Source organism: Equus asinus, chromosome X (assembly GCF_041296235.1).
Source record: "Equus asinus isolate D_3611 breed Donkey chromosome X, EquAss-T2T_v2, whole genome shotgun sequence".
In the NCBI taxonomy this organism is placed as follows: Eukaryota; Metazoa; Chordata; class Mammalia; order Perissodactyla; family Equidae; genus Equus; species Equus asinus.
Window position 1 is genome coordinate 26,429,013 of NC_091820.1, and position 26,374 is coordinate 26,455,386.

At 35.5% G+C, this 26,374-nt stretch overlaps 1 protein-coding gene across 12 annotated transcripts in view; it reads right to left on the reverse strand.

Moving 5' to 3' along the window:
* The window catches only part of DMD (dystrophin), a 2,265,680-nt gene that overhangs the window by 1,085,903 nt on the left and 1,153,403 nt on the right, over positions 1 to 26,374 (reverse strand). For all 12 annotated transcript variants that reach the window (XM_070503127.1, XM_070503123.1, XM_070503121.1 and 9 more), the window contains one exon: positions 19,571 to 19,765. In XM_070503127.1, the coding sequence (XP_070359228.1) occupies positions 19,571 to 19,765 (195 nt within the window). The remainder of the gene's footprint in view (positions 1 to 19,570; positions 19,766 to 26,374) is intronic.

The following is a 26,374-nucleotide window of genomic DNA, read 5'->3' on the forward strand; positions in this document are numbered from 1 at the left end:
ATTATATGTGAGGTAAAAAATCACAAATTCATTATGTAATAAAAATCTTTAAAACACAGATTTTTGAAAAACTTTGCTAGAAATTACATATTTAACTAGTCCTAGTATGAATTTGGTTATTTTGCTCATCTGAATTGTCATAGACAAGTCAATTGAGAAAGCATTTATTGATCTCTTGCATGTATAAGGATCAATACAGAGAAAGCAAAAGTAGGTGAAGCACAGTTTTGTTTTTAAGAATTTTTAAATTGATCCTATTGTGGTAGTAAGAGAGGGTGTGTTTTGGAGAACTGAAGGAAAAAATAATAGTATAGAAGCCCCAGCTAGATGACAAGAAGGAATCTGATGAGTGGTCTAAGAGTTACCAAATCTTTTCTGGAAGTTCAGAGAAGGAATGAATCATATACCATATTTCGTCACAAGCTAAGGAAAGGATTCATGAAGGAAGTGCCATTTGGGGTAGACATAGCTGAGTAGTTGAAATGGGAAGGACATTATATTTAGTAGTAACACACATGCAAAGACAGGGAACACCAGCAGTAATATTTGATTGACTTTTTGAAAATGTAGAGGATTAGGGAAAGATGGGTCAGGAAACAGAGGCTGCAGATGTTTAATACTGTGCTTTGAAAATTCTGAATGTAATTCAGTAGGCAGTGGGGAGCCATGATTCACAAAAATATTATGGAAAATTTCAAATATATACAAAAGCAGGAAAATAGCACAGATAGCCTCCATGAACCTATTATCCAGTACCAACTCTTACGAAACCATGGACAACCTTGTTCATTATACTCCCACCCATGCACCTCCTCAAATGGATTATTTGAAATAAACTGACAAAATATTTTATCCATAAATATGTTTGCATGTGTTTCCAATATATAGGAATTCTTTTCAAAGAAAGTACACATAATATCATTATTAAACTTACAAAATAAAAAACATTAATGTAATCAAATATCTGGTTGGGATTCATATTTGAGTTGAATTGAGAAAGTTGTTTAAGAAGGAAACTTGGCAGAATCCAGTGACTGTGTGTTGGGTGAAGAAGAGGAAAGACTCGAATAAACTCCCAGGATGCTGGCCTGGGATGAATAGTGGTGTCATTGTCTAAAGGGATTTCAGATGGATGAACAAGTTACATGTGTGCGTGCTTGTGTGTCTGTGTAAGTGATGAGTTCAGTTTTGCACATGATCACATTGAGAAGCCTTTAGGGCATCAGACTGTAGATATCCAATAGGGAGTCGGCATCAGACTTTGAGAAGGGGAAGAGGTAGCAACTATTCTTGGGCCATACATATTTTCACATTTCCACATGGTCTGGCTTTCTGAACAAAGAAAGCATCTGGATTAAAGGATGAGTGAATAGCAAACATACCTTGGCGTTTGGACTACTGCATTGCTCCAGGGAGACTTAGACACTTAGCTTTCCCAGATTGCTTTGTTTACATTCCAACTTACATTCTGAGGATAACAGACCTAGACCTTTAATTCTCTCTGGAGAGGATCTGTTTACATTTCAGAGCAAAGGTGTATTTCTGTCTGTCTCTCTCTCTCTCTCTCTCTCTTTCTCTGTCTCTGTCAGATGTGCCAGCTGCCTTAGATAAGCTGTGATATTCATAATTTTGAGTCTTCTCTCCTGTATTTCAACCCCTGCATGAACAGATAAACATCTGGCCCTCCTTGCATTGTCCCATGGAAATCTTGGACATGGGAACTGGCTCTAAGATGCTCTTGAGTAATTAATGATGTGTTCTCTGATCCAGAGATCTCCTGTTTCCCGTCAGGATAAATAAACATAAATATAAAAACTTAACAAGTATCAATAAAAAGAACATTTTTGCCTACTTTCAGGCAAGATTGGGGAGGATTTTAACCATGTACGAAATGGAGACTAGGCTAGATAGGGTGTGACAATTGCTGAGCCTGCAGCTTCCCAGGGGCAGGCTCTGAAGCAAACTGCACAAGTCAGATTGGACAGCAGGAGTTGGTTAGGTCTTAGAGCATTTTCCTGCCTCATTCTAAGACTCCACAACTGTGGTGCATTAGGACTTGCCTTGGGGGAGGACTGAGCAATAGAAGCAGGTGAGGATATAGATAACGTCAGTTCTAAGGGGTAAAAGTCAACGCTTACAGTGGGAACCTGAAAAAAAGCAGCTGTGTTCTCAGGTGTTGCAAGTCAGCTAGAGACAGGGTAAGACACAATGGTTATGGGTGATACGAATGAATTTCAGAGAGAGAGAGAGAGGTTGTTTATAAAATTCCAAGGTATTGTCTTCAAGTCCATGTAGACCTTGTGATTGGAAGTCTTCGTTATTTTTTTATTTAAGAAACTCAATTTAACTCTGGTAAGAGTACTTATCTAACAGGTCAAGTATTACCATATGAAGGAAAGGAGGGAATGCCAACATAGAAATATCCTGTGAGATTACTTATCTGGAGGAACGCAGGCTAAAATTATCTTCTACCAGTGTTACATACAAAATTGCTAGTCATTGGAATATAGGTGTCATTTAATTGCACAAGAGATAGTCAAATTGCTCAGAAAAGGTTTTTAGAGTGAAAAGAATGAGAGGAAAGGTTGCCTAAGGATGAACCCCTCTGGAAAGCAGAGGCAGAGGAAGAAGATGAATATGCCCGAAGAGTAATTCTCATCAGACCTAGGAGAACCGGAAGAGTAAAGTCTTTCAAAACCAAGGGAAGAAAAAATATCAGAAAGGAGGGAGGGAGCTGTCAACGAGTCAAATGTAGCTAGGAACTGGAGTGAAAAGTCAACTCTAGCAATTTAGGAGGTCACTGGTAATCTTATCAAGAGCAATTTCAGCATCTTGAAAGTGTGAAGATATAAATCTGGACAGGGCAGACTGTCTTCCACTGTCATCCTCTTTCACTACAAAATTGAAAACACCTTAGTACTACATTGCGGTTCACTTTATTTGACATAAGACACTTCTTTATTGAAAGAAAGTTTACTACAAATAAAAACAAAACTGATAATATAACAGAAACTTAAAACAGATAGAATGGATCTGGCAGATGTTATCAATGCCCTAGAAGTCACTGTAGTCAAGCATGCATGCCAACTCTATTCTTTCTTCTATTTGCCTGGCAAAGTTTCATTACCATCTTCTGATGGCTCTGAGCCTGGAGTCTGGGGTGGAATATTTAGGGCTATCCCACTAGCTTGATTAAGTCAGGTGCTAGGAATATGTGCCAACGTGACTTCTTTGCTGTTTCTGTTAACTCAACTGACCTGAGCAGCCTGATTTCACCACCACTTTCACTGGCTCAACTCCTGATGATGTAAGTCGTGGGCTCCATTTTAGCATGGCTGTCAGTCCAAGGGCAAACATCCAGAACTCTGACAGGTTTTCCACTTAATACCAAGCAGCCAGCTGATGGACAGGCTGATTACTTAAATTCACATTGGGGCAACCAGCCACGTTTGTCTGTACACTGGGAGCTCAAACACTTAAAATGAATAGCTATAATCTCCCATGGGGGTAAAATTCAAGAGAAGGAAAGGAGGATCTTTCTCACCAAAATAAAAGTAATCCATGTATGGCTTTGATGTGGGGTGTATACACACACACACTCTCTCTCTTTCTCTGTCCGAGAATTTGAGCTTTCAAAGCTTCCTGATTTTAATCCAAATCTCTGGAGAGCTTCCCAATTCTCTGGAAAGTGGTAGAATTGCTCAGAATCGAGTTATGAAAGGTTTTAGCAATGCTGGGCAGCATGTTGCAAAGGCAGGAAAACTTTCTATCTTAAATGAGAAAAGCAAAAAGCAAAAACTGGGGCAGGGGATGTCACACTCCCTGGATATCTAGATAATAGCTCCTTGGTGCATTCTGAGAGAATGCTGTCAAAATTGGCCAGAGTCCAGGAAATCCTTTTTAAAGACCCTATACATACTCTTGTCCCTGAGGCATTGCACACAGAAAAATGGTATATGCACTAAAGAAAATTCTGTAGCAGTTCCCATAGTTTAAAGTCAGAAATGAGATCTTTTATAGCTTTTTACTATTTTAGTTTGTCTAGAAATAATTGATCTTTATAGTTTCTGACCCTCTAAAAATGAAACCATAGTCCCTGTAGTTGCTATGGTGACAGAAAAATCCCTAAGATCACTATAGAATATATTATTTCCATTTCTATCCCTGAATAGTTCCTTATCTTATTTGAAAATATGAGGGCAAAATGATGAGGTACCCATTTTTTAGGCAACTTCTTTCTTAATTGTGACATGCCCCTGTGAACTGACCTCCCCACTCCCCATTTTGATTCTGTTAAGATGTTTGTTTGTCGGCCACTCTTTCTACAAAAGGAAATTCTAACTTGGGAAAGGCATTTGTATATGAGTTTATATAATTTAAGTCCTTGGTATTTTAAAACAGCATCATTGCAATTCTGGTTCACAGAATCAACTAAGTTAAATAAGACCCTATTTATACACTGTTAATAGAGAAAAATTAGGTAAGGAAGTAACCTTTGCAAACGAAAGATGGAATCTGAATATGTAAAATAAGCAAAAACAGAAGACTATGAACTATGCTGCTTTAATTCATATTTCTAGTTGAAAAGCTTATTGTTTAAATAAGGTCTCACTGAAAACACATATATGATAATGTAGGTCTCAACTTTGAGATAAACAGTATTTTAAAACATGAGCCTCCTTTTAAGAAGAGAATCAGTTTTTAAAGGAGATTTGTAACACAAACAATTTGAACCTCAAAGTACTTTGTTTATTCAAGTTTTGTGTAATAAGTGCCTTCACTGGGCTAAAAACAGAGAGCAAAGACAATTTATCTAGGGAACCAAACAAGGGACCTATTTGCCAACTAATCAGGTTGAAATAAAGGTCTCAAGTAACTCTTAATTTAACTGTGCTCTTTTCTCTATCACAGGGGCAGATTTCTGCTGTTGAGTTTTTCCTCCATTTAATGTAAAGCGACAACTACTCCCTTCCTGTCAGAATGTTTCATTATAGAGCATACCTTTGCCCATCTAAATAGTAAACCTATTTGTATGAATGTCAAAGTAGATACTGTAGAAACTGAACAGGGCTAGAGTAGGGGATAGTGATAGCTGATTAATTGAACTTACTGTTAATCACTTCTGATGAAAACAAACTTGAAAACTGAATGAATTTTTAATGTCTTTTCTTACCTAGAGCTAAGTTCTTTGTTTTCCAAATACTATGAAAAGTGCCAGTATGATTTCTAGTATTTAAAATAGCATCATTGCTGTTGTACCTTCTCTGTAGTCATCGAAATAAATGGGCATCTCACAGATACAAAACATAAAATGCAGTTAAGCACTTGCTTAAACTTTAGCACACAATTAAAACATGAGGATGTCTATAATTTATGGATGTCTTTAGTCCTGTTTTATACCAAGGAGTAAGCTCAAATACACCTTTGTGAGTTTAAAACTTACCAATGTAGGATTTTCAATAATATGCTGATTGTGGGATGTGTATAGTCTTCTTCAAAGTTTGAAATAAAATATTTATAAAATATTTACTTCAAATTTTGCCAGTGCTCCCCTAATAAAAAATGTTTCAATGAGAAAAAAGCTATCTTAAAATTGAAACAATATTGTTTCAGAGATATAAGACAATAAGGAATTGACTAGTGTATTTTCCCCTAAAAGTGACTTCCATATTTCAATGATATTCTGGTTTGAAGTACATTAAATTTCATTTAAAAAAATTATAAAATTTCTTTCTAGTGACTCCTCAGTTTTCATTTCTCAAAATGACTCATGAGCAAATGGCTATAAACACCTGTAATTCACAGTTTTTACCATATTTACTCTCTGAAGTAAATGTCTATTTATTGGTTCACTGATAGCTTCTTCACTGCATCTTTTCCCTCTGCAGCATTCAGTGCTGTTAAGCATAGCCTTCATCACACAGCCCTCGCCTCCTTAGTATTACCTGGTTTTGCTATGTCCTGGGTTTCTCTCTACTTCTCTTAGAGCTGTATCTCTGCTTCATTCACTAAGCCAACAAATATCTGTTGAAAGCCTACCATATGCCAGGCACATTCTATATACTGGAGATATAGCAGTGAGCCAGAAAGACAGAGTCCTCTTCTCATGAATCTCACCTTCTACTGGAGAAGAAACTAAACAAACAGGATAAATGAGTAAATTGCACAGTCCATTAGAGGGTGATAAATGTTAAGGAGCAAACCAAAGCAAGGAAAGAGGATATGAGTGAAGGGTGGAATTTTAGTTAGGGAGGTCAGAGAATACCTTACTGAAAAGGCGATTTTTAAGTAAAGACCTGCAAGAAAAAGAAGGAATTAACCACGTGAAGAAGAATCAGGGAAAAACATTCCAGGCAGATAATGCAAGTACAAGGGCCTTGACACTGGAGTGTACCTGGAGGGACCTGGAGTGTACCAAAGGACAGGAAGGAGGTGTTTATGGATGGGTATGGATGGGTATGTTATGGGTATAGTACCTGAGCCAGAGAGTGCCAGAGGAATATGATGGAAAGAATGGAGTGGCCAACTCATGGAGGGCCTTGTGGGCATAAAACGGACTTTCCTGCTTATTCTGAGGGGGGAGAAGAGCCTTCAGGGTGTTGAGTAGAGGAGTCATATGATCTGAATTCTTTTAATTTTCTATGCTGGAGATGGTGGTTTGGATCAGAGTGCTAGAGGAGTCAAATTCTGGATACATTCTAAAGGTAGAGCCTATAGGATTTGGTGGCAAATTGCATGTGGGTTGGTAGAGAGAGGATTCAAGGATAACACTACGAATTTTGGCATGAACAACTGGAAGAATGGAACTGCCATTATATATAATGTGGAAAATTTCAGGAGGATCAGGTGAGGGTACAAGGGTTAGTATAAATGTTTTGATGTGTTAAGTTTAAGATGCTTATTAGACATCCATGCGAATATCAAACAGACAGTAGGGTAGATTTAAATCAGAGTTCAGGAGACAATCTTGATTAGAGATATGAATTCGGAAATCATTGAAGGTAATTTGTTAGCTCTTCTTCCACACTTGCTCACAAAATATGGGTTTTTCCCTATGCTCCTTTCCCAGCCCTCTTTCCTCTAACCCTGCTTTGGTGGACATTCTCAGCTACTTCCACACCTAAATATCATCTTGACACAAATGTATCTTATTTGGTGTAGGTAGAAAAGAGGATAAGCAAGATGTCAAGATGGTATCATAGATTCTCTGCTGATAGTGCTGAACAGAGGGGGCATCCAGCAGATGTAGGGACTCAGCTGTTTAATGATTGACTCTGCTTAAGGCTATAGCAAAGTGTTTCTGGGCTAACAGAAATAGGAGCAAAAAGAAGTGCAGAGAGAAAATTCCAGCCTACAGGTTGGTGGAAACTCAGTCAGAGATTCTTGGTTTTGTTGCTATGGTGGGATTATATATACTTCCCAGAAAACCCTTCCTTAACCAATAAGAGAGTTCAACTAGCCAGATAGAAACATAATGTCTGGAAATCCAGCCCTCAAAATGTTTCTCCAACAGATGAAAGTGGGTGTCTAGGATGTTGGGGATCCCCTCAGGGAAATTTAATAATGTGAGTCCTGGCACAATTGCCTTAACTAAGGGTAAGGTTTGTTTTTCTTTCTTTTTTTTTTCCCAGAAGTTTTATTTTTTCATTTTTTGTATTCCCTTTCTAGCTTTATTGAGGTAGATGTGACAAATAAAAATCATATATATTTAAGGTGTACAATGTGATGTTTTGATATAAGTATACATTGTGAAATGAGTACCACAATCAAGCCAATTAATATATCCATCATCTCAAATAGTTACTCCTTTTTTGTGTGTGTGGTGGTGAGAATGCTTAAGATCAACTCTTTTAGCAAATCCCAAGTATATAATACAGCATTATGAACTTCTATAGTCACCATGCTGTAGGGTAGATTATCTAAGTTGGCCCAGCAAGGCTGAACATAAATATTTCCTTAATGTATTTTCACCTCTTCTGTTTTTCCCATCTCCAACTGATAATGCCACTTTTAGGTTTCTCCCTGACCAAAATCCTTCAATGATTACTTGTGCCTTTTGGGATGATTTCAAGCCCATCTTTTTTGCATTTAATACCAAAAAAAAAAAAAAGCTGGATCCACAGTTTTTATCCAACTTGATCTCCCAATGCTTTGCCAACAAAGACACTTTGGTTTGGGAAGGATAATCTTTTTGTTATCCTTCAGACACATCTCTTTGATAGAACTTTTTACCTTTACTAACATTGTTTCTCTAACTTTGAGAACCTTTTCTGCATCAAGAAGCTACATGGTATAGTGGTTAAGAGCAGTGACTGGAGCTAGAACACCCAGGGGAGAACTCCAGCTGTGCTACTGACAAACTATCTCACGTGAACAAGTTGTTCAATTGCTCTGTACCTCGGTTTCTCTATCTGAATATGGGTATAATAATAGTGCCTTCCTCATAGGGTTGTCGTGATCAACATACGAGTTATCACAAGTAAAGAATTTAGAACATGTCCAGGCACATAATGAAGAAATGTTAGCTATTAATATTGTTCAAATTCCAATTACATTCAAAGTCCGAATACAAAAAGGCTTTCTCCTCTGTAAAATTATTCTCAGTGTCTGCTTTCTGCATTGCTTTCTCTTCTTCATGAATGCAGTTACACTCATACCTTATACACTGTATATGTTGGCTATATTATGTCCTTCCCACCTTTATTACTTTCTAACTTGTTTCTATATCTATGACGTGTATTCAATTAATGTTACAAATTACCAGAGTGCAGGGATCATGTCTTATACTTGTCTTTTAGAGAGTTAAGCACAGTATTTGGGCCTTAATACATATTTGCTGATTTGAATTGAAAAGTTGAGTTGACGCTCGGAATCTTAAAACTTGCTTATGACAATCCAATTTGGATGGAATCGCTGAACCTTCAAGATTTGTTACATTGTTCTTGAACCACTGCAAATATGCGTTCAGGCCCGAACAGACGTTGTGAGTTTTTCAGATACCTCCCTGTTTATCCTATTTTACTTTTACTGGTTATTTAGCTGTTAGAGTAAATAGTGGAATAACAATCCACCTGCATTTCCTGGCTACATTTCTTCATGGTTTCATCATAGTACCTCAGATACCTAACAACAGACAAAGGCCTTCATTCAAAATTACGTCCGCCCAAATTTCCCAAATGCCATAGAGCATCAACAAGAACAAAAAGAAAAGAACAAAGACCTGCACTTCACTGCTCCAAATGTTCCTCAAAGGCGATTCTAGTCCATCCGCACCAACTAAACTGAAAATGATTTCACAAGTCATTTTGTGATAAGCACATTTTGTATTAAGTTGTGCACATTGTCTAAATCATTTTACAGAAAATCTTGATAGAAAAATTGGCTTTTACACATAGCAAAAAAGAGTTGTGTAGAAACAAATGCTTTTCTCTTCATTAACAATTAGACATATGGCATTCTATGTTTCTAAGTTTTTTAGAACCAGGACATGCTTTTAAGTCTCATGTGACTGAGCAGAGGAAGGAAAGGTAGGTTTTATGGAGAAAAATTCTAAGGCAATACAGCAATCCAGAGAAACCTAAAAAACTAATTACCACTAAGAAATGGGATTGGAAAATGTGGACAGGATGCTTTTCTTTTTTTTTCACTTTATACTCTCTTTTTTTTTTAAAGATTTTATTTTTTTCCTTTTTCTCCCCAAAGCCCCCCAGTACATAGTTGTATATTCTTCGGTGTGGGTCCCTCTAGTTGTGGCATGTGGGACGCTGCCTCAGCGTGGCTTGATGAGCAGTGCCATGTCCGCGCCCAGGATTCGAACCAACGAAACGCTGGGCCACCTGCAGCGGAGCGCGTGAACTTAACCACTCGGCCACGGGGCCAGCCCCTACTTTATACTCTTTTATCCTGTATAAATATGTTATCATGAGCATCTTATTATTTTGATAAAGAGCTGAAAATTCAGTATGAGTGATCGAACAAATTCATCGATAACTACTATACAAGACAGAATGTAATTAAATCTGTACAAATTAATACAAATGACAGTACATTATTTTGGAAAAATAGGTAATATTTCACCCATGTTATAAAGGATTAGTGCTGGTGATGCGGGAGAACATGCTTTCCATCACAGTGTTTTACGTGAGGGGTAGAAAAGCAAAACCATTGTTCCATATAATTGTTCTGAACCTAAAGGCATAAATTTAAGAAAAATAACAAAAAACAAAGCAAAGCAAAACAAAACAAAAAACACAATATGGGAGCAGGACCCTAACACTTTACCGCATTTTCTTACCTTTTTGGAAGCCTCGTAGATTTCCCTAATGATGAGAACATCGTTTAATCTTTTGCCTAAGACTTTGCAAATTAAATTTTGGAATTGGTAATTAATTGGTGTCCATTAATTATATGTGATTTACAATACAAAGTTCTTGATTTTTTCCTTGAATGTTTAATAATATGCATTAGGATTCAGAAAGAAGCAGAATTGGGTAAAAGTCATTGTATTTTATTGAACTATATGCAATTGCCAGTATCTGAACATTTTCACTTACATAATGTCAATTCATAAGGTTCAACTGAATGTTATTATAATATTAACACGCTCATGGTTACCAATTTAAGCAGGAAAATGAATATAGAGTAGCTTTTTTAAATAGCAAAGGAAAAACAATAAGAAAACAAATTTCAAAACTCCAAGGAAAAAATCACCACTGATCAAATCGTTCTTCACTTAGAGTTTCAATGCTTTTAAAGAGTTTGTCATCATTCTGAACTCAGAAGAAAGGATTTTAAATTACTGAAATAGAATTTGGAAAAAGGGGAATTCGGCATATTTCATTAAAAAACAAAACTCCAAACAAAACAAAACAACAAAACAAACAAACTAGAAAACAGCATCCTATTCTTGGTGAAAGCCAGAGTCTATGGGAACTTGGAATGATTTAGAGTTTACATTTCTGTACTTCAAGAGAAAAACTAAATTATTTGGCACCTAAAATCAGTAGAAGAATGGAAAATTTTATCTTGAATAAGTAATACTTAGCTTTGGAAATACAATAAAAGAATATGAATGAAAGTATATAAGATTGTCTAACAGAAGTTTTAGTTGAAAACAAATATTTTTTAGCCTACGTACACTCTCTTCTTTCACCTTGAACTTTTTCTTTTGATTTTAGGCTATTTCACAAATCTAGAAATAACTTTATGTATATTTTATGCTGCTGTTAACGTTTTATTTAAAGTCTTTTTATTTATAAATATGCAATTTTATAAGGTTTACCACATTCTTAAAGGCAATTTGTTTTTAGGATTCTTTATGTGGAAATTTAATTTACAATAATTTTAAAGATTTTGGATATCTGCTGAAGTAATATAGGTTTTACCAATTTGAAAATTTATATAATTACATATTTTTACAAGAATTTTTGTACATAATCCTACATAATTTTACTTAATCTTCACAATAGTACTGCTGAGGAGTCTGAGACAGCTATTATCATCGATCTAATTCAAAGGTGAAAAATCTGAGACTTAGAAATTTTAGTGGACTTCCCCAAGCACATAGCTATTAAGAGTCAGATTCGGTGTCTAAATCTAAGTCTTTTACGTTCAAAACCAGGGCTTTGCTAACCTCTCTAGCCTATTGCTTGTTATAACCATATAATGCAAGCTCAGAGAATGGGAAAAATATTTACTATTATTTGAATTACATATGGGTTTCCTGCTGCACACTTTCATAAATGATTGGTTTACAATTCAGTATGTACAAACATAGAGCAAATGGCTCCATCCTGGTATATATGTGTAAACTGTTAGAATTCACACGTCTGCACAATTGAACTCAATGAGTTATGATATAATGTAAAAGAGGGTAATTTTGTTCCCTTTTTTATTCTTGGCTCCGATAGTTTAACATTACTCTCTCCTCTTCTATCAGAAGCCATATCTGGATTTACCAGATTGTCACTCATTCAACAGATGTACATTGAGTGCCTATTAAGTGCTAGGTACTGTTCTAGGAGTTGGAGATACAGTGGTGAACAAGAAAAACAAGACACTATTTTTCTTCCTAATGGTTGTGTGTCTGATGCATGTTGGTCGCCATAGGGAATAGGTCAGAAGTAGATGGCTCGTTTGCAAACCACTGCAAATGGTGCAGATCATCTCTTTTGCTGTCGCTTAGTATCACCATCTTAATAAATGGAGCACTGCAGTTAAATGTGTATACATACACTTAAATGCATGTGTATGTATGTTTAGATTCACAAAACTCCATACTGTCATTTTCACATTTGGGGAAGGTGAAAATAATAGCTTTAAGAAGTTTTAGCTAACAAAAATGCCTTGAGACACTGTAACTTGGTTAACAGAAGAGCACACAACCTTCATTTCTAAGAAAAAAGGATTAGAGAAACCCCTTAGCAGCTGTTGTGACAGCAGCTGTTGGGGAGTAGATCTATCTTAAAATTGAAAAAGAGAAATTGGAGTACCAAAGACTCAAACTCCAGGTCATTTTGACTCTCTGGAATTTGTCTTTATCTGACAGATCAAGGCAACACCCTATATAAATCTCATTCTTATCCTCTTTATGTCCCACCCAGCTACCAGGCACTGCGTTAATGACATATCACATTGGGAAGAGTGCTCAATCAAAAGGCATTAAAGTACTTATTAATTAGATTTTTCTGAGCTTCTACAGAAATTTTTTAAAGTTATTTTTAGTGGCTCCGTGGTAGGTTGCCCTTTTGATTTTTTCTGCATGGTTTATGGTCCACATTGTGAAAAACACTTCCTAAATACAACTATATATTTTGGTCAAAACATTCTCCACAGGATGATGCATTGTCTTTGAATAAATAATGAATCAGTAATTATAGATTATAGGTCAAAAAATGACATCATAATTGGTCAAAGAACAGCCTGACTAGTTCATGAATAGAAGGAAAACCTCCCCAGAACTTAATTGCAGCCTCAAAATTTCTAACAGCCCCATGAATTGTAAGGGTTTTTGTGTGTGTGAGAGGAAAATTTTCTCTGAGCTAACATCTGTTGCCAATCTTCCTCTGTTTTTGCTTGAGGAAGATTCACCCTGAGCTAACATCTGCGTCAGTCTTCCTCTATTTTGTATGTGCGTCGCTGCCACAGCGTGGCTTGATGAGTGGGGTAGGAACATGCCCGGGATCTGGGCGTGCGAACCTGGGCCACCAAAGCGGAGCACGCTGGCCTTAACCACTACACCACTGGGTCGGCCCCATGAATTGTGAGTTTTAATGTGAAAGTTTCTGACTTCCAGAATTTATAGGATGGGGATTATCAAAATAGTCTTGCTGGGAGAATGGAAGGAGTAGGAGTGAGTTCTTAAAGTACATTTTAGCAGAGATGAGAGTAAATTGCAGCACAGGAATCAAAGCAGGACAACTGCTGGGCCTGATAAAATAATACAGGGAGAAAAGAATGAATAATTTCCTATAAAAGAGAGACATGTATAAAATACAAAGGAAAATTGTACCAAAGCACATATAAATATGAACTGGGCATGGCCATAATGCAGTAAATATCTATAATCTCTTCACTATAAGAGAAATGAAAAATGAGGCACTATAAAAATGACTTAAGAAGGATCTAAATTGTAGTGGATAGACTAATATTTGTAAAGAAATTCACAAATATAAATAGCAAATGGAACAAATAAATTCCAAATCATAAAAACAGTTGATAAAAGGAATTATAACTGAATAAATGTGCTAGGTGAAAAACTTGATTCTCCTCAGAGAACTCACTAAATGATTAAATTATTCAAAATGTTATATATAGTCCAAAAGATCAGTTCTTATAATGTGGGAATATATTAATAAAACTCACATTTTTCCACGCCCCGAACTATTCTATTAGAAAATTTAGGTAGAATGCAAAAAGCATTTGTAATCAAATTTTGCTTTGACATTTTATACAATCCATGTTTATTTAATTTAGAATAATTGCAATACCTTTTTGTTGGAATATTATTAAATTGGTGAAAAATCTAACCCTTTATCTAGCATGACCCTACATCACAACGTGCACAGAAACATTCATTCTTTTATTTTCCTTCAGACATTTTGTTAAGATTTGTACATATGATATCCCCCATTATTTAATTTACCTAACACCAGAATAGAAAAACAGTTTGATCATGGCGTTAGTTTTGTCTTCACTCAAATGACTGGCATTATTAAATCTGTGCTGAAATGTGATTAAATTGATTCCGAAGGAGAAAGAACTTGACCAAGGTGACAAGATCTCAGTTGCCACTACTTTTGCCCCCGCTTCAAGGAAAGACTGGAATATGGAATACAAAAATACCAATGAGAAGAAATTCTACATCCCTTAAGGGATCCTCTGCCAAGTTCAGAGAACACCTAAATTCTCCCAACTGAGCCCCATATCTGCTGAGAATGAGTCTTTATACACTCATGCTCAAGTTTCTTTGTGAATATGGACATAAATCGACTAGCTCCAATTTGAAAACATTTCCAGAATCTGAAAATCTCTTATCACCCTAGTCCAAGCTATTGGCATCTCTTCTCCAACTGTTCTCCTTTCTTTTACTCTTGATTCCCTACAGTTCTACTCTCTACCGGGCAGCCAGTGTGATCCTCTTAAAACATAAATCAGATCATGTCACTCATCTCCTCAAAAATCTACATGGCTGCTACCTCACTCAGAGCAAAAGGTAGTCATTACAGTGGTCCACCAGGCACTCCAGAAGCTGGACCCCTACAGCCCCTTTAACCTCATGCCCTAGTACCCTCCCCTGGCTCCTTCTGCTGCAACCACACTGGCCTTCCTGATGTCCACTGATCACATTAGGCATGCTCCCAATATGTGGGCCTTTGCATTGACTGTTTATTATGCCCAGAAAGCAAGGGTGACCGCAAGGCTGACTACCTTACCTTCTTCATATCTTTGCTCAAATGTTCTGCCACTCTACTTAAAATTGAAATCTTACCTCTTGCCATTCCTATTCCTGCCCATTCAGTAGTCTTATACCCTCTTACCCGACTCTGTTTTCCTTTTTTTTCATAATGTATCAGTTTTAAATAGACAATATTTACTTATTTGTTTGCTTATATTCTGCCTCCCACCGCTATAATAAAAGCTGTATGAGGGCAGGGTCCATGGGTTTTCTTCACTGTTGTTTAAGCATTGAGAGTCATGCCTGGCACATAGTAATAGCTTAATAAATATTTTTGACTGAATGAATCCTCACTGCTTAGATTAGCAGCTTGTCCTAACAATTCTTTTAGATCTCAAGGGCCATGCATAAAAGCTGATCAAAGAAGAACCAGTCAAAGAAGACTGGACGACCTTGCTTTACAGTCTTTGACTTTTTAAGCTCACAACAAGCTCTCCCCAGTGCTGTTGAGGTTGAATAAGGGCTGGCTCTACTTCTTGATCCTATCGAAACTCTACCTTGGGACCAAGTGCCCTGTCAACATCTGTGAGCTTTCTTCATATGTCCATACTTGTCACTCTCTTGGCTACCAAAAACACAGAACATTTTATCCACCTCAACCAGAGCATTCGTATTATCATCGGTTTAGAAGAGGCAATCAAAATGATGCATCTCTGCTTCTTTCTTTCCTTCTCTTTCTTTTCCTCTTCTTGTCTTATTTCCTTATTTCTTTCCTTCCTTCCTTCCTTTCTTTCTCCCGTCCTGCTTTCCCTTCTTCCCGCCTTCTGTCCTTCCCTCCTTCCTTCCATTTATGGAATCTTTTTAAACTGGCATGGATTCAGTGAGAATTAGAAGTCAGGACATTTTTCCTATGAACTGGGCATGACAGGCCTCAGTATTCCACTATCTTTTGCCCAAATTCACCCTTGCTATGCTCAACACAGTACTCTAGAAACAACCTCATGAAATGTGGCATAGTATACTCGTTAACAGATCAGATCCCGGAGCTCCTTTGTGTGGGATCAAATCCTTGCTCGATCACTACTAGCCGTGCCAACTTTGTCAAGTTACTTTGCTTTCTATTTCTTCAGTTTCTTCATCTATAAAATGTGGATAATAATTTTAGATACTTCATAGAGTTGAAGGAAGGATTAAAGTAGTTAATATAGGTAAGTTATTAAGAGTGTCTAGGCACTGTATAAAAATTGATTCTTATTATTGTAAAAGATAAAACTTAGCCGTCATCTTTATTCTAAGCCATACTCTTATTTTTGTCCTAAACATTCACCTTTATCAATGCCAAGGTCTAATTGAACAACTAAAGAATTCAGTGAGGGAGCAGCATAGTCTCTGGGGAGTTCCACACCAAGTTGATGGAATATTTTCCAGGATTTCTGTTAGCAAGTGCTGACTAAACAGTATATATGCCATTATTTCTTTCAAAATTATCCTGGGTTGGCTTCCCCTAGAAACAGATCCTAAGACTAGAATGTGCCTGAAAGTGATTTACTTAGGAATGATCCCAGGAAGCACTGGTAAGGAGGGGGGAAATAGGAGAGAAAGCCAGTAAAGTGTGTAGAGTGTAATATGAGGAAAGTTTCTACTGTGCACACTAGAGTCTCAGTCTTACTGTCAGGAACTTCAAGTCAGAGTATAAAACATGCCTCAGTTACCCCAACTAAAGATGTAAATGAGCAGTGGCGTTTATCCACAGAAAGCCATCTGTCACTGGTTGAGGTTTGTTAGGAGATGTGGGAAGGCAGAACCTTAATTCCCTGACACTTAGGGGCTTTGATGACTAGAGAGAGCTCTAAGGCAAAGTGTTCCAGGAATTTGCAGTTGGGAGCCACCAGTCAGAGCGCAGGGAACGCTGAGTGGAGAGCGGGTATGGGTAAAGCTCCAAGAGTATGTCAGGCACAGATGGAACTGAAGTTTTTGGTAAAATCAGGTATATGGAGGCATTAGGATAAATCCTTTTCATTGGGCCTCGTAAATGAATCATTTCCACTTTCATGATAAGATTTCAAATATTTAAAGCTCTTAGGGGCAAAACTTTTGGAAACTTAAAACTTGTGATTTAAAAATTTCTATCTTCATACTTTATTATTATTTTTCATTGTGAATAAAACACAACGTGAGATCTACCCTTTAAAAAAATTTTTAAGTGTATAATACATTACTGATATTTATAGGCACAATGTTGTACAGCAAATTCTAGAACCTATTCGCCTTGCATAACTGAAATTTTATATCCTTTGAACAGCAATTCCCATTTTCTCCCTCCCCGCAGTCCCTGGCAACCACCATTCTACTCTCTTTTAAGTTCATAATTTCATATGAGACACTTTAAAGCATGATTTGATGACTTAACATAGTAATTATATTTTAGCAAATTTTATTAAGACAATTGCCCTTTTTTCTTAAAAACAAAGTGCAAGTTATTCCTAATATTGATCGAAGTTTTCAAAAATTTAAATTCTTTCAAAATTATGGTACAATCATTTATGTAATGAATATTGTTAACTTTTCACATGTAAACAAACACTATCAATTGATTCACAATGCTAATATTGGCTTTGATATAAGAACATATATTACTCACCTTGTTCATTCACTGCTAGTTATTCCTTGGTTAGTGTATTAGCCATTAAATGCAGATTTCCATATGTAAACAGGTGTTTTCTATTTAGTTTTTGTGAAAATGATTAGGTAGCTTTTCAATTCAATACTTCTTTGTAAATTGTTTGTGCTATATTAGTTATATTTTATTCAGAAAGTAATTATTTTAACTTATTACACGTTATTTGTGTTGTATTACACTTTTAAGAAATATGTATGTTAAACCACAGCAATACTACTACAGTTCTGTAATTTGATTCATGCAAATCTGTCAGGAATAAAATCAACCCACAATTTCATTTCAAACTTTCCTAACCAGCAGCTGTACAATTTATGTGCTGCTTTTCTATTTTTACTACTGGATAATGACAATGATGAATGCCTTTAAGAGGAAATACATATTCATTGAAAAGACTGAGATCAAAACTATCCCCCTTCAAAAAGCCCATGAAGTTAGGAAGCCCATTTGCCTGCTGCAGGAGATTTGTTGGGAGTGAGATGGAATTATGCCCCAAACTGCATCTAATGAGGATTCAATAATCCAGTTAAATTAAACCTGCAATAATATCTTTTTACAATCCACAGTAATCAACACCATCACAATTGGTGTCAGCTATACTACTATTAAACATATCTGGAAGAACAAATGATTAGCTACAAGTGTAGCCAGGGACCCATCATTCGTAGTGTGCCAGGTTAAGAGGTATGAAGACAAAGATACTCAATTGGCAACTTAATAAGTTTAGGGTCACTGCTCTCCTGACCCATATGTCTATGAACATGGAAAGAAATGAATATTAGCTCATTAGCGGTGATTTACATGTAGAATGACAATGATGAACTTATACAATGTGCTATCATGAGAAATTAGTTAATGAGAATAATGACAGGAATGCTGGCACGTTTCCTTTATCAATTGAACGGTTTCTCTTTTTCACTGTACCTATCATTGATCTGACTTTTACTTCAAAGAGAATTAGAAATAGCACTGTACTGGAACATATGGAGTAGTTTCAGAGATCTATGTATCTCCTATTTTATTTTAGCTTGTAATTTTATAGCTTATTTGATATAATGTATTAAACTCTAGTCACTGAAGGTATTGCAATTCTGATTTCCAAAACAAATAGCTTCATCTATTTGTATACGCATGCAGACAAATGTGTGATAGAGAATGAGCTCCCAAGAAATCATTTTGGGTATAAAATACTTTAGCTAATAGGTGCTGCTGAGAGCAACTTATCTTCTGTCTATAATCTTATGCTATTTGCATTGGAAAATACCAAGCTCTGGGTATACTATAATATTTCATTTTGAGTGTGAAATGGATGATCACAAAAATTATCTTGAGACACACATTATTATGTACATTTTCTTGATGCTACATTCATTTATCTTCAGATACTTCCCTCTAAAACTCAAAGCCTATTTCTTCGTCATGTTGCATCTTAGTTTGGAATTCAGAAACTTGCAGTTGGTGGTTTGAAAAAAGCTAGATTTCATTGCTAATTTTAAAGAAAATATTTTATTGGTTTTTATTCATTTAAGTTCCATGTATTGTAGTATTGATACTGACATTAATTTGAAATTGAATATGTATCAGTGGAAAATAGCTAAAACTATATACAACATATATAATTTAAAACCTCATCTAATTCCCCCTTTTATAGGAGAAGAAAGGAAAGTAATGTACCGTTTGGGAATAAACCGTTTCTCTATCAAAGCTTATTTTTTGCTGAGTCCTTTCTGCCGTGAATGTATGTGAAATTATTATTTTTACGTGTTCCTTTGTTTTAGGAAGTCTCTCGACATTAAATATTATAAAATACCTCTTCTACTTTACATTTCTCTTTCTACCCCAGATTTCTTAAAGCTAACCATCCCGTAAAGTGCTTTAAGAATTCCATGTGTAAGTCAAAATGCCCTCACTGCATATATTTAAGTCAATTTTTTTGGCACCACAAATGATCAATGCCATCATCTTGTAAAATCTGAATGGAAGTGCTTTGCTTTTACCTTCAGAGACTCCTCTTGTTTAAAAAGATCTTCAAAATCTTTAGCGCGGAGGTCAGGAGCATTAAGAAGTTGTTCCACTTCTGATAGGGCTTGTGAGACATGAGTGATCTCAGTCAGATAAGTAGAAGGCACATAAGAAATTTCCAAAGGCATATCTTCAGTCATCACCATCACTGATTCTTCATGGACAGTGTGCTGGTATAGATATACAAAAGAATAATTCTTTTAGCTTCCTAATATTGAAAAGACCTCTGTTGCGTTTATACAGATTCCAGTTTATAGTTGACAGAGTGCTGAAAGTGGATAAAAGATGCATGTTGATAAGTCTAGTAAAAAAGCTATTTATTATTTATATACCATCTTTTTCCAAAAAGTGTTAGAAGCATTTTATAATAACAGATACATACATATTAGCACCATGATATAAGAACGAAAGACCAAGAGTCATAAGGTCATGTGGGGGTAGTTTTACCCTAAGAAAAGGATAATTTTTAGAACTGGTTTTTAAAATGTAATTCTAAGCTTCCTGGAAAACCAGGTATAGGATAGCATCAGGGGCGTCTACATCTGCGGTATTCACACCAAAGGAACCTTTCCTACACTTTCCCCCAATTACTGATTGAGGTGCAAGAGGGACAAAGTGTTTTCAGCTGGTATGTACCTTTCTATTAAGCACCCCTCTCCTCCAAATTCCAAACATTAGCTCCTTTCTTTGATGCTAGTTTCTTGCTAAATTAAGCTAATTAAGGTATTAGATGAATAGGACTGAGGGTGGAATTGACATTTTAATAGAACTCCAGAATGTCCTGAGATCTAAGGGAGCTCCAGCCTCTCCTCCTGCATCTACACTTTCCTACTCGGCATTCAAGTGCTAGGATTGAGGGGCATTTGGAGCTCAGAGTCCTTTTGGACTTGGCCAGTAATGCCTCTTTCCCTATTGCTTATAAAACCAAGAAATAAATACTATTTGGCATGCAAATTCAGAAAGACAGATGACCTCTCCTCTCTTCTGTCTACACTATAAGCAGCGAAACTCTTGTAATTGAAATGAGTCTCCCAGTAACTTTGTTTTGAATTGATCAACTGCCACCTGCCTGTTGATGGGGTCAGCTGAGGGTTTCAGTGGCAGGGTCTCTGGGGGCGGTCTGATGATAAGCATGCTAACACAGCCATTTATTACTGCACGACCTTTATGACAAGACCATCCTCATTTTTGCAGTAATGTAATTAAATGGAGTTTAGGATCCCAGATTAAATCCACATAAAGATGTGTAAAATTACAAGCTGGTCCATTTATGCTTTCTTTGTAATTTCTCAGGTCTGGCACTTTTGTATCTTACATAATATAAAAATAAAATAATTTTAATTTAGATGTCTCATTTACTGATGATACTGCAAATTCACAGTATTACACAAATTAGCTTAAATTACATAATGATACATTTTACAAAGTTTGGTTTAACGTGTATATCTTGACCAAGTACATGACACATATTCCTTCATGATTAGTGGAATGATAATCTACATGCACTTCTAATTTTACATTTAAAGTAATATTAGAATTTTGGGCTAGAGTTTGATGAGAACAACTCATAGATTTAACCATAGATTTTCTAAATCCAAATTCTGAATCTCCATTTCAAACCAACCATTTCACCAATTTAAAAGAAAAATGAATCAGCAGGCTATTTGTGCAATCTCCACTGACACATGAGGTTTAACACTAACTGGTAGAGTTAAGAACACAAGTCAAGCAAATTTTCCATGACTTTCATATATTCCATTAGACTGGTGACTCTGTTGTTCTTAATAAAAATTTCTGAGTTTATAAGTGTTTCTTTCTTATTTGCATCAGTTGCTTCAACTCCTGAGGTAAACATAGTTCTACATTATCTGAAACAAGAATATTTCCTATACTATTTTTATATAATGGTATAATTATCTTTCTTTCTAGTTATATGCATTTTATAAATTGTTATAGAGTAGTGTTTTTTGTTATTAGGGACAGAGTTGGATAGAAGATAAGTAGTAGTTTCTCTCTTACAAATGTATGTATGTATGTATTTTTGTTTAAACAAGGGGGTTGTTTGAGAATGAGACTTATCTTTAAAATATTTAGAAAACATCTGAGTTTCATTTAAAAAATCAGCGTGGGTTCCAAACGGTTTTGATGTCTGTCCTCATTATTTTCTCTTAAGAGAAAAATGATTCTAAGTTCTTCATATCGTCTTCTGCTTCTCTTTCGACATGTAGTTCCTTGATCTTTATTACCTACCTTTGGGATGCTCTCAACTGTCTTAAATTCATATCAGTGCCTTATACATACAGTAATTATGGATTATAGATAGCAAGGAACTTAACTGAGCAGTTAAATACAATAAAGAAAAGCACCAAAACTAAGCTCACATTTGACTACTGCCTTGGATTTAAGTTCCTGAAACACAATTTAAAACCCAAATTTCTAATTCTTTGCTGTTGGTGGCTAATGAAATTTTGTTTTGCATAGCTGAACTTTATGTGAAAACGAGATTTATTTAAATAATAATTAATGCTGACCACACAGCTCTGAAGACTAGAGTGCTGTGTCTCAACAAATAAGATCCAGCATGGGCTGCAGGCCTAAACCAGGACCCTAAGAACGTGGGCAGCACACCGTCTTCTGGCTTTTCATTTGTTAAGCTTTTCATTACTTGACTACATGTGTCTGTCACAGATTCTTTGATTACATATTGATTCACGTACTGCTTTGCTTCATAATAAATGATCATCAGCACATCAAGAGAAAAACCATTTTCACCTATATTTCAATGGAAATCTCTTTTAGTAGAATGTTATGTGGCACCTATTTAAATCCAGAATTTTTCAAATAATTGAAATTTTCTATTTAGTTCTAGAAACCATTTTTGCTTTTTCTCTTCCTTAATGATGAAATCCTTATTAATCTGACTGTAATACCCTTCAAAGAAACATTAGCGATTGTACTGCACATAGGGCATACTCTATCAATATACATATTGTGATTATTTTCAAGACTATCATAGATAAGTCTTAGATCAGTTGGTATCAATTCATGGAAATAAGTGGACTAACTGTCACCTCCTAGTCACTCCATGCTCAGACATGGCATGAAGAGATTCTCCAGAACATTTAGAAATGTTCAAACTGTTATGCATGCTGAGACCAATCAACGAAACAGAAAGGTATATTCTATCACTTTAGAAAAGATCTGAATGAGAAAACATTGCAACCTTGCTATCCTAAACTACTGATAAATAAGGAATTTGCTTCTATTTTTTTCTTTTGTAAAAAAAGTAAATTAGAATGCCTATAATTCCCAAAATGCCTTCCGGTTACAATTACATGTGGGCACTGACTCAGCAGCACTTTGTAAATTAAATTCTGAAAGGTTAATATCACACATTCAATATATTTATTGAAGATTGATCCATTGGAGGAGTTAGTTCCTCCTATTGTCTTGATATATAATATCCAGTCATCATAGATAGCAGAAGTTAAGTGGGGCATAGCAGCTGAATAGAGAAAGCTAAGGTATGATCCTGTGAACTTTCATGAGAAATAGAAATATTTCAAAGTAACTCTTTGACACCATTGGGAAACTCTCATCTCATTTTCTATAAAATTTAGTTGTATAAATTTTGAATATTCTCACTTATTATAAAGCTTTAGTAGATATAATAATTTTAAGACAGAAAGCTGCATCACCGTTTTCACATACAAGAAACTGCCAAAAATTTAATCGAGAGAGTCAGACATTTGGAGGCCTAGTTTACTGTCGACTCCTTAAAATATATCATTCCTTTTGACACAGTCATGCAGGTCTATAATAAATAAACTATATCCACTGAATGACTTCCAGTTTGGTTTAATAAAAGTTTCAGACAGTTATTAAAAATCAGTGTAACTGGAAATATCGTGTTCATTTTTTCTTATTTGTGCAAAATTCATCCACTCGTATTCAGATTTTGCCTTTTCATTTGAATTTTATTAACTCTTCTTTGAATACTTATATCCTTCTGAATTTTGATGTGTACACATCCTGTCTAACCTTTTGAAAATCAACTTGTTTTTGTTGATGTTCTTCACCACCTTGTATTATTATAGATATTCATGCATCATTAGCAAGGGAGTGCTGTAGCCATACTAATTCACTTTGTTTCTCTCTGTTCATATTCATTTCTAATGACATATACCCAAAAGAATATAGTATACTCATTTTCTGGGAATGGAAATCAAGAGACATGGAAGAAAGCCCTAAAGTACCTATTTTTATTAAGAAATGGAAAGCTCAGTTGATGCTTAAAAAGGATTATTATAGGACAAAACTATGATTTGTAATACCTAAAGTTAAGGTGAAAACAGTTTTGAGATTTAGAGCTATGTAAGTAGGCAGAGGGATCACTCATAAAGTTTTTAATAAACTTCGGCTCCTCTGAAACTTTAGTTATCACATTCTTTTTACTACTTAAAATTTGTCTCTTGAAGGGCCACATAACCGCATGAGATAAAGGCAATCTTGTTTTGAAACAAATGGTGCATTATATCTAGGTTTTTAAAACAAAATGTTTTCTTCCATGATTTAAAGGACTTCTCTCTCCTCAATATAAAAGTTTCAAATGGGTTGTGGTTACTGGCCCATTTATGAGTTATGAGGTCAAAGGAACTCAGGAAGAAAAATGTGCTTTATGACATATTATTATGATATATTCCTTAAAAATACCTATATATCTAATATAAATATGGTATACAGGAAATATGTCTACACATTCAGAGTCTAACTAACAAAAATAGACCAGTATCTAGACAAAAAGTATACAGTGATGGAGTCATTTTTTTTTTTACTCCATTAGTGTTAATAAAGACAAAGATGTGCCAAATCTTCAAAATAAAACAAGATCATTTACTAATGATTTAAACTGAGACATCATATGAAAATCTGTCAACTTATATCTGATTTTTTCTCAAAAGGACAATCTTAAATATTATAGATTATTTAAAAATAATAACACAACAATGTATAAATCCCAAATAGGATTACAGGCTTTAAATGGGTTCTGATGGCTCAAAAATGACATGGAAATGGGAAAGATGCAAGTCATTTTAGACAGGTAGCTCTCCCTTCTCCCAGCTCCCCAAACTTTTCAGAGAAAGACAATTACACTACCTTCTAGGGATCACTACAGTAAGAAAGACAGTTGATCTATTTTTATTAATTTCTCCTTGATCATTTATAGAAATTAGAAGCCTAAAAAGACAAATCAAATAATCAAATTTGGCAAAAAATATTGCATTAATCTATAGAGAGGAAAAAGACTCAAATGATAGAGCATATAAAAACCAAGAATATGACACAGATGAGATAGGTATGCCTTTAGTTTTTCCTATTCACGGCTTTGGATACGCATAAATGGCACGGCAATACTAGCATTCTGACAGGACTCGGATTTGCACGCTTTTAATTGAGTCACTGGGTAGAAAGACCTTGACTAATCAGCCTAATGAGTCCAACTGAATTGGTTATGATCTTAGAGAAAATAGCAATGAGAGAGTGTTTACTCTTAGGTATCCCCTCTCCTTCTTATTGCATCAACTAGAAAATTACGCATGGGAAGCTACGTAACAAAAACGGGGAGAAACAACCCTCACTGATTACTAAGTAATTGATCAACAAATTGTATTAAGCTTATAATTTAACCCTTTATTAGAAAAGACTAAAACACACTAAAGACACAAAATAATCAGCGTAAAATATTGCAGAAAATCATCCTGCATATCCATATTACTTATTTTCCAAAAGAAGAATGAATTTTTGGTGCAAGGCAGGCTGTCAGTGAAAGAGAAATGCGGGTGAAACTGGATTTGCCAGTCTTTAAGGACGTCCTACTTCTGGGAGGCCAGGTATGTGCAGTGTCCTATATAAAGGGTCTGGCTGGACCGGCTCATTGAACTGCCTCATGTTGATTCTTCCCTTCCACACCATCGAATTTACCTAATTCCTCAGGGCCAAGCTAAATTACCATCTAATTAAACTGATAAACTGAATCTCGATAATGTGTTAATGGCTTATAGTGGTTTAAAGTGTTATCCTTCACAGGATAACATTTGCATTTTAATAAGGATTTTCAATGAATTAACATAAATTAGTAACTTGGTAGAATTCTAGTCACTAAGTGTGACCTGTGAGAGAAGTGAAAGACAAGGGCTTTTGGTTCCCACCAAGAAAAGCACCAGCACATAAGCACCAACATATATATGGCCTGCTTTGTAAGAAATCACCAATAAAATACCCTGATAATTTAATAGATAAGGTAATATGCTCTAGGTGCCTTGCAATGTAAAATAAATGCAGCAAAGACTCATGCATAGTACCTAGCATACAGTAGGTTATCAAAATTATCTGTTGAATAAACGAATAAAGAAACTATCAGCTTAAAAGGATAACAAAAAATAGATATTTAGCTAAAATCGCTGGGGTCTACAGTTGCAATATAATTTCCATTTTGGACTTCCCAGAATTCAAACAGGAGTATTTTCTTCATTTCATAATGTAATCTTCATTGGTATAGATTTGAAAGGCATTTCGGATTGAACTATGTTGCATTTCTCCAATTTAATGCACACTAGCTCAATACTATTACACATACATGTCTTGGCTCTTTAGTTCTCTCTCAGATAGCAATATAACTCATTATATACGAAAAAAAAGAAGCAATTATTTGGGGTATTGTTATACAGATAATTTTAGGAGATATTAATTTTAGCCCTTTCATGGAAGTCCACAACACC